Source organism: Leishmania major, chromosome 23, assembly GCF_000002725.2.
Source record: "Leishmania major strain Friedlin complete genome, chromosome 23".
Taxonomy (NCBI): Eukaryota; Euglenozoa; class Kinetoplastea; order Trypanosomatida; family Trypanosomatidae; genus Leishmania; species Leishmania major.
The window spans coordinates 366,897-379,973 of record NC_007264.2 but is presented as its reverse complement, the minus strand read 5'-3'; the positions used below and the strand labels follow the sequence as shown (position 1 = coordinate 379,973).

The 13,077-nt window shown below is 59.5% G+C and overlaps 3 protein-coding genes across 3 annotated transcripts; all 3 read left to right on the top strand.

Moving 5' to 3' along the window:
- Positions 1-1,902: 1,902 nt before the first annotated feature.
- RBP38 (putative mitochondrial RNA binding protein) lies at positions 1,903-2,949 on the top strand (the record flags this gene model as incomplete). Its single annotated transcript, XM_001683359.1, has 1 exon — positions 1,903-2,949. One exon carries the CDS (start codon positions 1,903-1,905, stop codon positions 2,947-2,949), a length of 1,047 nt encoding a protein of 348 aa, XP_001683411.1.
- Positions 2,950-4,852: 1,903 nt separating this feature from the next.
- LMJF_23_0750 (conserved hypothetical protein) lies at positions 4,853-7,954 on the top strand (the record flags this gene model as incomplete). Its single annotated transcript, XM_001683358.1, has 1 exon — positions 4,853-7,954. The coding sequence occupies one exon, from the start codon at positions 4,853-4,855 to the stop codon at positions 7,952-7,954; it is 3,102 nt and encodes a 1,033-aa protein (XP_001683410.1).
- A 3,387-nt stretch (positions 7,955-11,341) lies between these two features.
- On the top strand, positions 11,342-12,619 carry LMJF_23_0740 (conserved hypothetical protein; the record flags this gene model as incomplete). The annotated part of the gene is made up of 1 exon (XM_001683357.1): positions 11,342-12,619. One exon carries the CDS (start codon positions 11,342-11,344, stop codon positions 12,617-12,619), a length of 1,278 nt encoding a protein of 425 aa, XP_001683409.1.
- Positions 12,620-13,077: the final 458 nt, after the last annotated feature.

Sequence of the window (13,077 nt, the reverse complement as noted above, 5' to 3'; positions counted from 1 at the left end):
GGGTGTGTGTCTGCGTGTGTGGGTGATAGGTGCTTTCAACGGCACTGGCGGCACGCCCTCTTTCTCTTGCTCAGACGCCATGCTCGTGCAGTACTTCTTTTTTGTTTTGCGTCCCCTCTTCTGCTTCTTTCGACGCCTGCCGCAACGCAGGTGTGCCGTTGCCTTTACCCACACGACGCGTGGCGCTTGAGAAGGACGCGCCACCGTCTTTGCCGCTCATCAGCAGCATTGTTCCGACCGCGCGTTCTACCAAATCCTACTCGCGTCGGCCTGTGCTCGAGAAGGCGGTGCGCCATCGGTGACTCCTGCAGATCTTTCGCGTCTGCCTCTCGAAGCGCGTGGGGGCGAGAAGGAGAAGCGAAGGCGACGGAAACGACGAATGCTTCACTGCTGCTTGTGGTTGTGCCGGCCGGCGACGCCGTTTGCTACGAGCATCTCTTTGCTTGCTTCTCGCACCAGCCATGGGCGTCCACGCACGTGGGCGCAGCCAGATATTCGGCAGCTCCGCAACGCCCCCACGCTGCATCGCCTTCACGGAATACTGCAGCTCGCACAACGCAACCTGCCAGACCCGGCAAGCCACCGGCAGGGCCACACATATGTGGCCAACGCGCAAGGGTCGCTGCTGTCGCGTCCTGGTGGGCGCGTCTCGCGCTTGTCAGATCCGGGTGCCACGTTCCACTACAAGAGACGCGCAGGGCGGCCACCGCGGATAAACATACAGGCGTTTCGTAAGCACTATAACTTGTCCTAGGGGTTTTGGCATGCGTTTCTGTGTGTTGTCGGGCTCGCATCTGCCAACTAGCGCTGTGATGTGTGAGTACCCTCCCCCTTCCCCCTGCGAGCGCTGACGCCTCTCACAGATCGTTCGCGCCCGCATCCGCGCACGCCTCTCTGCCGCCTGCACTGCTTCCTCGGCGCACCACCGCCTTGCCACACGTGAGTTCTCTATCGATGGAAGAAGCGAAAGTGCAGCATGCCACGCGCAACGAAAGAAAAGAACGAAAAAAGTAAAACAGTGCAGCTTTCGCCAACAACACACGCGAACAGAATGAACAGAGGTGAGCCGAGTCACGTGCGTGCGCACGCGCACACACCGACGCAAAATGAAACGTCGTGAAAACGAATTCGTGTGCGTGTATGTGTGCCGGCGGCTTCCGCACGCGCCGATGTTCCGTGCGATGATCATCACTGACTCGGTTTTCACGGCTGCTTGCTACTTTCATCTAGCTCTTGCGATCTGCGACCTCTTCCCCCCACCTCGTACCACGTGCGCGGCTGCGCTCTTTCCGCACGCCTTTGCGATTGGTACAGAGACAGAGAAACACAAAGAAAAACAGCGAACGCTAAGCATCACACACACACACACACACACACACACACACACACACATACACACACACACACAGACGTAGTCGTGGCCACGTTTTTACTACTCACCCCCACCTTCTTCCTCCCTTCCTCTCATCCTTCGTTCGTCTTGCTCTCTGCCCTCCTCACGCATACATCCTCCTGTTTTTCCACCATCACCCCGCTTCCCACCACATCCCCCTCCAGCTTGCCTGCAGCATATCTCCTCTGTTTTCGCTTTGCGTTGTTGGGCAACACCGCACTGGTGGTTTCGTGCCTCTCCCTTACGGTGATCTCCCACCTCCTTATAGAGATCCTACGCCCCCCTCTCCTTCCTCCTTCTCCTTCCTACGGCCACTCAGCGGACGGACGTTCGAGCAGCTCTCTCTCTCTCTCTCTCGTCCACTTCCATTTCCGACCCCCCCTCCCGCACGCCATAGAGGCGAACACACACACACACACACACACACACACACACCTCCATTTCTCACGCGTTTCTTTTCGTAATATTTAGAAGTTCCTTCACCGTCGCGCAACACAAACACACGCAACATGCTCCGTCGCGTGTCTTTGTCTGCGCTGGTGCAGCGCGTGGCTGCTGGTGCCGTAATCGCCACTGCTGGTCGCACCATCGTTGTCTTCAGTCAGCAGCACCACATTCTGGAGAGCAACCAGCGGGCGCGCAACAGTCCCAGCAATGTGTGGATCGAGGACTGGGAGGCGGACCGCTTAGGCATGAAGCCGGAGCCAGGTGCCCTGCCCACGCAGCTGGTTTTGGATAAGCAGCTTGAGCTGTTCAACTTTGATCAGCTCCTCTCGCCCCCGGAGGTGATGGAGGCGCCGAAGCACAGCAGTTACAGCAGCCGCAAGGTCTACGGTGAGCGACTGCAGTTCGAGCTCAATGACCGCGCGCAGCGGCACAGCTACCAAAGCAAGTGGTGGATCACACGTGGACAGGCGTACAAGGAGAATCTGCAGTTTAAGGCCAACGCGCGGTCGAGCATCCTCCTGACCAAATCGCAGATCAAGCTCTTTCACTCCAGCCAGCTCAGCGGCGGCGAAGCCCTCCAGCAGTACCCCGTTAGCGGTGGCAGTCGCCGCGTGTACAGCAAGAAGGGGGAGGCCTTCCAGCTTCTGCAGGATCACATCAAGTCGAACGACTTCAACAGCGGTCTGTACTTCACCCGCCGTCAAATGGAGTTCTTCAAGCTCGCCCCGCTGCCGGATCAGGTGCCAGTGGTCCAGGAGGCGGCAACGGGCGACCGTCACCTTATCTACAACGTGGACCAGCTGGAGGACCCGCACCTGGCGCTGAAGACACTGCAGCGTGCGCCGGTGAATGTGCCGACCTTTCTGCTATCTGGGGAGCCGATCATGTCGGAAAACACCAGGAAGTTCCCGAAGACGTTCCGCAGCAACTACTGGCTGACCGGCCGTGATGCCGAGCTTTACCAGTGGCCCATCAAGGAGAGCGAAAGACGCCGCGGTGTGCCGTTCAGCACTGGGACTTCGGCACCGGTTCAGTACGAGCTGTTCAACGTGGAGCAGCTGTCGAACCCTGATGAGGCGTTCGCACGCGCGGGTCTGCTCATTCAGTAGGCGGGCGACGGCAGCAAGGACGCAATGGAAATGGAGCAGGCGACGGTGGAGGAACCTGCTCCGCGTGATGGAGGGACGGGGGACAAGGATGCGGGAGCAGCGTGGATGCGGTGTGCGCATGCGCACCGGCCCTTCCTTCTTCCTTGACGTCTCTCACTGCCTCCCTTTTTTTTCGCTGTTCTGTCGCGTCTGTCTTTGGTGCTGCGTTGGGGTTGTGAGAGTTCGTGATGCTGCCTGTTTTTCTTAGTTTTATCTTTCTCCCCTTAAGCATTCCATCGCGCGTGTCTGTGTGTCTGTGTGTGTGCGGATGGGAGGATGGTCATGGATGTCGTTGGTTATCGCGTGCATTTCACGGAATTGAGAAGGCCGTCTTTTTCTCTTTCCGCATTTCTGTGCCCGTGCATGTACGTTTGCGCACGCGCTTCGGCACACCAAGCAGCCGCGGCGGCGTTGCCATTGCAGTTCTTTGTTGTTGCGACGGTGCTGGCGTTGTGATCGAGTCTGCGATGGTGACTTCATAGAGAGGCAGCACCAAGCTCCGCAGGGCGCCACAGGGGAGGCGAGGCACGAACATGTGCGAGATATAGGCAGCTGGAAAGGGACGAAGAGAGGAGAGGCGGGTGGTGGTGATGGTGGTGCATGCACTCCAGGCATGAAAGGAGGGGGTGGGGGGGGGCGATGGGTCGGGTGCACGGGAGATGACAGCCGCTCATTTTGTCCTTGTTCCTTCTCTCCTCGCCCTCCGTGGTGTGCAGTACTGTGATGTCAGGCGCTTGATCGCCACCACCCCCTTTCTCCTTTTCTGTCTGTTCCTGTACTTCAACGTGCTTGGCGCTTCGTTGTGTGCGCTTCTTGATGGTGTATGACATACATGCACGCATGCTTACTCGTGCTTTCTGTTTTTGTTGTGCCACTACGTGACGGCGCGCGTGTGTCTTGGACGACCGTGCCCATTGCTCGGTGGCGCTTCCATTCCTTGCTGGTTCTTGCGTGCTGTCTTTGTGAGCGTAGCGGAGGGTGGGGGAGGGCACTCTTCGGTGAAGAGTGATCCCCGCCTCGCCCTGCCTGACGCGTGTGTGTCACCAAGCCGGGAGGAACGCCAACAACGAACCAAAAGCGAATAACGCGTGTGTGCGCGCATGATATCCCGTGACTTAGGGGCGTATTAACGCGTGTGTCTTCTTTCGTATATATATTTTTGACTTGTTGGTTGGGAGAGGGGAGGGTCTCTTGAGATGAGAGTAGAACGTGCCCTGTTTTCATAATCATAGAGCATCGGTCGAGTGAGGTTTATGGCGCCCATCTGCGCGATGTGCGTACTGTGATGATCCCTCGTTTCTTGTTTGCTGTCAGAGGGGAGGGGGGAAGGGAGGGGAGGGGAGGGCCTTCCTTTGCTCTCTCTTCCTTTCCTTCTTTGCTTGTCTTGTTTTGTCGGCCAGCTTTAGCGGTCCCCGCGGTGTTGCCGACAAGTTGAAACACGCATCAAGGCACGCCGGTGATGAGGATGATGGGAGAAGAGGAGGCCAAGCGCTCTTTCATGCCTCAAACGCTCATTGCTTTCCTGAACCACATCTGCAGCCCCCCGAGAGGATCGAGTCTTCTCGATTTCTACACATACATGCATGCGTGGATGCATCTCTCTTTCTCTTCCCTTGTTGTGTTGCCTTACGTTGTGCTTCCTCCTTTGATGTGGCTGTTCTTTCGATGGCGCGTTGAAAATGGTGTGGATGACCGCCACCCCCCTTCCTCTCTGTGTCTCTCTCTTCCCCTCGAAAGAATGTTTGTTTTCAAAGTATACAAGAGAAGGGCCATGCGTCGACACGCAGTGCAGCGAGAGAAGAGAAGATAGAGACCACGTGCGTTGCCTGGGAGAGAGGCGAAACAACCCCCACCCCACAGCAAAATGATGAGGGGGTTCATTAAAGAGCCACCTGCGATACACATGAAGTGCCTGCTGAGGCCTATGCACATGAAAGACCGAAGGAAAGGGAGCATACATGCTCAATCAGGCGGGCGGATGTACACACCCCGCCTGCACGTGCCCGGTGTGTGCGTGTGTGCGTTTCTCTCTCCGCGAACGTCAATGCATGCTGGAAGCACCCTGTCATGGGCGTTCTTTCCGTACTGCCGTTTCTCTCTGCACCTTCGCGTGTCGCACCTCTGTGGCGAGCGTTGCGCATCGCTGCCGGGCTCAATGCAGCACTCGTCTTTGTTGTGTCGACTGCACCCTCGACTGTTACCCGAAGCACGCCAATCCTCTCAACCCTCTATGCTCCCCCTTTCCCCCTCGCTTGCGCTCATGTTTCGCATCGCTATGTGGCGTTGGTGTATTTTTCTGCTCTCGTGTCTGTCGGTCCACGCACACGGGCATGGTGTTGTGCGCCTCCCTCCCCCCCCCCCGAACGGCGCATGTGCACGCACAACTACTCCAATGCCCTATCAACATGCCTCCATGCACCCCGAGAGAAAAAGGATGGATGAGGATTTCCTTTCATGCTTAAGAAGAGTTACAGTGGGATATCATTCGATGCTGAAGCATACGTATCGCGTCTTGGTGGTCTTCAATCAAGGCTTCCCGGCTCTGCAGCGCTTCGCTCAACAGAAGTTTTTGCCGTCGAATCCACTGTCGTCCTCCTGTCTGTGGCTGGACGAGGCAGACTTCCTTGAAGTGAAAGCGAGGGCGTCTTTCTACAATGTGCCGAATCCCCTTCGCATTGATCCCTACGCTCATCACCCATTCCTGTCCCGCTACGCCCCTGAGCAGGTGAGGAGGGAGGCTGCAGGGCAGTGGAAGAAGGGTAGGCAGAAGGCCAAAGGTGCTACACACACTGCGCACAAGGACGCGGCCGCGACAAGGCCGGTGGCAGCGCACGGCGCACGCCCGCAAGCGACAAACACTACCGAAGCCGAGGCTCCTGATCATCTGCGCACCGCAGCGGAGGATGAGGCGGCCGGACACGGCGCAGCCTCCGAACCCGTGCTGACGGGCTGCAATTCCGGTGCCGGCCCTCAAAACAGCATGGAGGAGGCGACGCTGCCGCGCCGCTGTCGAGGGAGACCGCCGGGGCGTACAGCCGCAGCTGCGCAGCCGGCAATGCAGGCGCAGATAGCGGAACAGGTACCGCACTACCAGGTTCCCATCTGCACAGTTACCTTGACGAAGCCGCTTTATCTCTTCAACATGGATCAGATGTACTTGGCGGAGGAGGGCACCGCGGTGCCGCCACTGGCTGCTCGTTGCCTCGGCAGAGACATGATGGGCGCATACGATCACGAGCGCGACAGGGCTCTCGCTGCGTGGCCGCCGCGGAACATGAGCTTTGCCGGCGGTGACGGGCCGCTGGCACTCGCAGCGAACCCACAGCGACCTTGGGATGAGCCGACTCCCATGCTCGGTGAAGCGGCCTCGCTCACGTGGTCTCGGGAGCATCGCATCGCGGAAGGTGTCCGGGAGCTGCAGGGGCGTTTTCCAAACTCTGCCAGCGATCATCTCTGCCCTCAAGGGTGCCGGCATATGTACTCGATTAGCACGCGCCATCCGTACTCTTTACCGCTCCAGCACACCCTCAGCATTCTTGCCCATCGACATGGGTATCGCTCGCAGTGGTGGGGCACCCTAAAACAGTGGTCGAGCATCGGCGTCTTACCGCAACCTGGACAGAACGAACACATCTTGCCGATTTCAGTTCCGTCCAAAATTGTGCACATATCGCTCATCGAAGATGCCGCGACAGTGATGCAGAGGTGCATTATTCTTGCAAAGCATCGCAAACTCATATATATGTTCGCTGCCGCGGCCCCAGTCGGCCTCCCGGAGAGCGACGTCGACGCCATGGGAGCGCATGCGCTGACCCGTGCGCAGCAGCCGACGAGCTTTCTACCCCACCCGGGCGATGCAAGACACCACGGCAGTCACCCAGATGGGCTTTCGAGGATTTTCACGAGCGCGCTGGAGGACATGCGAGTCAATAAACGGTCGCTGCCTGTGTACTTTACGTTGCGGCAGCTCCGCATGTTGAAGCTGAAGCTCCGCCCCGATGCAGTAGGGCTTCGGCCAACGGCGGCGGGGGCGGCCGAAGTGCTCCACATCCGTGACGGCGCTGAGGCTGTTGGGGTCTGGGATGGCGAGGTGAGCGCGGCTGATGGAGAGGCGGCAACAGCCGCGACTGCACCGATGGCTACTGTGAGTGTTGACGCAGCATCGACAGAACCTCGGGGTGGAATGGCTCTGTCGTGTTGTGATGCGACGATCGCCACTATACAGAGCACGACGACGCCTGCGCAGGCCTCTGCTGGGATGCTCGAGTACTGGTACCACCTATCGCAGGTGTACTTCCCCGATTCGTATCTCGTGCCATCCGTCGTGCTGACGGCGGAGTTTGAAAACCCTGGTGTGCCGCTGAATGGGGTGAACGGCCAACGCCTACCGTACACGACCCTGCTCTACGAGTCGTTAGTCAATCAGCACCCCGAAGTTGCAGCGGTCGTGAGGCGCGCTTCCGCTGCGGACGTGGAACGTGGCACTGACGACGCGGGTTTGAAGGTGTCCCGGAAGTCGGCGGAGCACCGAAGTTGTGTAGATGCTCAGGGAGCGGTGCCAGCGCAGCAGGGCCTGGGTAGGAACCAGGATATAGCGCCGCCCTGTGCTTCTGCCGCCGCTCACACCTTTGGCTCCTCAGAGGTCGAGGTGGACGAGGAAGACCTTGCGATTGCGCGGTTCGTCGCAACCCACTCCTCGCCTAAGCACACGCAGGGGCGGTCCTTGTGGTACCAGGCTCAGGACGTGCTCGCCGCGGGTGGGGTGGTGGACGTGAACTCCGCTCCCGTCGAGGTGATGAAGAAGCCGGCTGCGCTCTGGATGGGAGTGACGGAAGCTGGCGGCTCCGGGATCCTGGAGGGCGGCAGTTTAGACAAATTACCGGGCAATATGTTCTGCAACGTGGAGTGCTTGACGAATCCGGATGAGGCTCTTCGCCTGATTTCCGTGCCCTTCGACCCCATGTGAACGCCTTTGCCTGCTCTCAGATACGCGCATGCCGCTGCGCAACCCGTGCCGTTGAATGGCCTCATCGGAGGCCCCGTGTGTGTGGCGCACCTGCCCTCTCTCGTATTTCCGCCTCTCCCGCAGTCACCCGTCCGTTCTTTGTTCCTCCCCTCTCCTCTCTCTTTGCTGCTTGCCGCACAAGAGGGGGGGGAGGGGAGGCCTGTGGGGGCGTTTCCCAGAAAAGGGAAATACGAGAGAGGCACACAGGAAACACAGAGCCCCATCGCAATTTTTTTTTGCTGTTGTATGCCATGGGTCGTATAGATGCGTACGGAGAGCGGTGAGCGGCTCTGTCTCCGGCGTTTCGTGTGATCGACTAGGATATGCTTCTCCGTGCAGATCGTCTGATCCCCTTTCCTTCCTCAGGATGACGCTCCACACGGCGTTGCTCGCAAACGCACCGAGCTCTCCCCACCCCCTACTCGTCCTTCCTCCCTCACCTGCAGCGCACTTCTCTCTGCCCTTCTCCACATGATTGCTTCTCTCTTCCGCTGCTATCTCGCCCTCTCTCTATCTTCTTTCTGTGTGTGCGTGTGCGTGCCCTCTTTTTTTTTTTTCTTCTTCTGGGGTGGTTGTGCTTGGCAATCTTTTGGTGCCGCTGCGGCCGCTGCTCCGAACACCCACTTCGCCCCTCCCACCTTCGCCTCCCCCTCCCTCTCTCTGACTTGCGAAGCGTTGACAGGCAACACGGTCTACGCCTGCCACCCCGCTTCCCATCGCTTTACCCTCTTTCTGCTTTCTCCTCCTCGTGGGGCTTGTCACGGACTTGCCGCTGATTCTCTTTCGTCTCGATTTTTCAAGCCTGGACGTCTCCCCCCCCCCGCTTTCTGCGTCGGTGTCGCACTCCTCCTCCTCCTCCTCCTCCTCCTCTGCGCGCCACACCACCGCACCGCCGATGCCTTTCTTCTTGTTTTTTTTTTCTGCCTTTCGCCCCCCCCCCCCCCCCCGCCGACCCGTCTCACTGCGTCTCATTCCAGCGCCGCTTTATATCCCAACCCAGCTTCACCACGGACGACGCCGTTTTCACTTCACGGCGCTGGCGCCGTCAACGCAAAGACCAGGAAGGGGGTGCGCCCTCTCTCTATCGCTTCGTATAGGAGCCTGTGCGCTTCCGCGTGGTGGTGCTCGCTGCTCTCTCACGACGGTCATTGCCAGCGTCCTCTTGACGTCCACTTAGATTTTCATTTTTTTGGCACTCTCATGCGCTCAGCCTTTCCAAGGGAGGAGGGAGGAGAGCGAAAAGAGGCGCTGTCCAGCTCCGAAGGCGTGGCGTGCGTGTGTGTGTGTGTACGTAGCACGAGGAGCTGACCTCTCCGAGGAGTCACCTACTTTTCTCTCGCCCGGCTCCTTTGTTCTTGTTGTTCTCGTGAGAACTGTTCTCACGCGTGCTGCACGGGCTTCCCCTATCGGGGGTGCACGGCTGCCCCTCCCCCCTTCTGTGACATGGGCGGAAGTGGAAGGTGAAGACGGCGGGACCTCCAGATAACCACGCCGTCCTGTAAATAGGTCCTATGGCCCGAGAATGCGAGCACGGTGCGCAGGCGCTGCCACGCCCAGCTGGCCCGGTGTGCTGCATCGAAGCGAAGCGCCCAGAGCTGAGGGGTGCAAGAGTGACCGACGAGCGAGGCGCGAGGAGACCCGCACCAATCAGCCCCCCAGTGCATGCATGCGAAGTATGCAGCATCTCCTGCGTCCGACCGTGTGGGCTGATGCGGCACCGGTGTCGGGAGCATGGCGAGAAGACGCTGACGCACACCATCGGGTCCCCCAGACGCCAACGTACGAAGTGTCCACACCATCTTGTGGAACGCCGCGGCTTGAAGCGATTCAGAGGGAGCAGCATGGCACACAAGCAGAGCGCAGGGTCTCCGCGGTCTGTGGCCTGAAGCTGGCCGACTTCCTCCTTGGGTTCGTCCGGCATGCGCCCGGAACAGCCTCTGCTACCCGCCCGACAGACGCCGCCGCTGGCGCCGCTCGAGCAGGGCTCTGGGCGCGGCCCGCTTGGATGGCGGCGCGCAGTGCACGCGAGGTCCCCGCCCGGGGCCGATCGCGCAGCGCGCGCCGAAGAGATGCGGAAGGACGAGACGAGCCCGTCCGACGCACGGCGCGATCTAGGGAGGCGGACGGCTTGTCCTGGGTGACGCGGATGGTATCCGTGGCGCCACAGTGTTGGGTAGACTGTGGTCGCATACGTGTATTCGTTGACTTGTTTCTGGTCGCACGGGTACGCCATGGAGCTCAAAGGTACCAAAAAAGGGAGGGGTCGCTTAGCCCATGATGCAGACGCAGACAGACGTGCACAGAAAGCAAGAATAACACGAAGGGAGATGAGCTAGCCGTCATGCGCATCGTCCAGTTCGAGAACTACGCCGTTGTGTTTGTGCAGGTGCTTGCACATGTTTGCATGCCTGCGGGAGACGCGTTTGAAACGCCCATTGCGTGTGCACGTGTGCGCGGTATCCCACTCAGCGCCCACCTCGAACACGTTCGGAGTGGACATGTGCATTGGCAAGCGCGAAATGGGCAGCAGAGGGCCGGCACCGTTTTTCTTTCGCCTGCCCTTCCTCTGTCTCTCTCTGTATGTGTGGCGTCGGCATGTTGGCCATCCAATGTCGCCGTCGCCGCGCATGCCGACGCCGAATGGGCCGCGCACCGCTCTCCCTCATGGCGTGTTGCATCTTCGACCTCCTTTTGTACGTGCGTGTCTCCACTTTTCCGCACCTTCTCTTTCTCATCCACGCCGGCTCGCGCTGTCTCGCTCTCCTTCCCTATATAACCATCTATGTATATGTATAAACGATCCCCACGGTCTGTGCACACGGCAGTCGGTGTACGCCGCCGACACTCGGCACGCGCAGCGCCACCGCCAACACCCGCAGCAGTAAACCATCCGTTTTTTTTTTCGTTTTCCTTTCTTCGTCTTCCGGTGTGCGTGCTGCACGTCTCTCTCTGCGTGTGTGTGTATGTTTCCACTCAATCCTGTCTTCTCTGTTGTCGCGTCGGTGACGTGAAGGTACAAAAGGAGGAGACCCGCCGAAAAAAAAGTGCATTATGCATTCAACGCCGTGCGCACGTCTTGCGGCCGTGCCTGACGGGCTGCTGCGCTCGTCACGCTCGCTGTTGCGGCACTGCTCGCGACATAAGATTGTTATCCCCCCGCTGTCGGCGCTTGCTGGCGACTCGGCTGGCTCGTCGACGGTGTCTCCCTCATCATCATCACCATACAAAAATGGGTATGAACAGCACCATCGCATCAGTTCTGCTGTTGCGCCGTTCCTGCCAGCGGAGAGCGCGGCAGAGCTGCAGCGCGCGCTGCAGCTTGACGCCTTTAGCGAGGGAAATGATGAGATGCTGGAGAAGGTGTGGCGAGACTCGAAGTCGCACCTGCGCAAGCAGCAGAAGCTTGTGGAGGAGTACGGTGTCGAGGGAGCCGTGCGCGAAACGCTGCAGCCTAGCACCACCTCGTTTCGCGAGCAACTGCGCCAGCGTCCGCTTGACCGTGCCATCTTGCAAGAGATCTATCTTGGTCTGCATGGCCGCCGCATTGAGAGGAAGCTAAAGCGCGGTGTCTCATGGGAGCACTGGATCACGAAAGGCAACGGCACGGCGCCGGTCTTCAATACATCCAGCAAGGCACAGCAAACATTTGCGTTTGGCGGTCACATTCAGCAAGTGCGCTGCGCCACCCATCCACACCACTTTCCCGTCTTGCTCAGCCACGCTGCAGTCCGTGCGACGCCTGCCGCCACAGCCGGCTCGGGCAAGCGAGACCGCAACGCCAAGCAGCACCAGAAGCAGCTCCAACACCAGCCCCCTCCGCAGAAGTCGCCTTCTCGGCTGCACCCTCGGCACAGCTTGCTGCCGGAGGTGGCATTCATCGGCCGGACGTCGAGTGGCAAGTCGTCGCTGGTCAATGCCATCGTGAACGCGATGATCACGCCGTACGGCCACCTGCGCGGCACGACGAACTCGCTACGCTTCTACAACGTCGCGAACTGTTTGACGCTGGTTGACTGCCCCGGATATGGATACTATGATCCGATGTGCACTCCAGCGATAGACGCCGAGAACGCCGTGCGAGCGATGCGGGCGTACTTGAAGGCGTGTGCAGCACCCGGAGCCGTGCAGAGGAGGCAGCAGCGCTGCCGCCATGGGAAGTCGGTCGCCGGCCCCCATCAACCACTTAACGGGAAGAGCGGCGGGCCGGCAGATATGGACGCCAACGCAGCGGAAACGAGTGACAACGAAGCCGACGATGTCCATCACCGTGGCGGCACCGAGCCGCTCCTGCTCCACCAGCCGCGGAACGTGAAGCGTGTGTTTCTCTGTGCCTCTGCGCAGGGCTTGCAGCACCTGGACTACGCGTACTGCGACCTGCTTGAGGCCTATCAGGTGCCTTTCGCAGTGGTGCTGACCAAGACAGACGCGGCTCCCATCCGCTTTCTTGCTCGGCTCACAGACTACACACGCAGTCAACTCGTACGCTACAAGCAGTGCAACGAGATTCTGCTGACGAGCTCGCTGCGCATTGCCGGCATCGACAAGATGCAGGAGCTGCTAGGGAGTTTTGCCGCCGCTAATGATCCGCTGCACGGCGCAACACCAGACTTTAGCTCCATTGTCTAAGCAGCGGCACAGGAGGGGTGGAGAGAACAAGAGCTGTGCGTTGGAGGGACGATGGAGAGCGGGGGCAGTAAGAGGGTGGTGGTGGGTGTGGGGAGACTTATGCACGTGGTAGCCGAGCGCCGTTCTCTCGGTTTTCCGTCTCTCACATTCATCCACGACGACGACTGTCGATGCCCTGCACACTGCCGGGGGTATCGTTTCTGTCGCCGACGATGCTCTTGTCTTCTCACGCTCTCATCCTTTGCTGTGTTTTTGGAGCTTTCTGAGGAAGTGTGTGTGTGTGTGTGTGTGTGTGTGTGTGAGGGGGCGGGGGGGGCGGGGGGCGGCACCGCGCTTCTCGATTGGGTCACGCGTCACACTTCCTCTGACTTTGATTTCTTTTAATGACCTTGGCTGACCCCCTCCTGTGGGTGCGCGTGCGGGTGGGAGGCGTGGGTGTCTTTTCCGTCTCTCCTCGC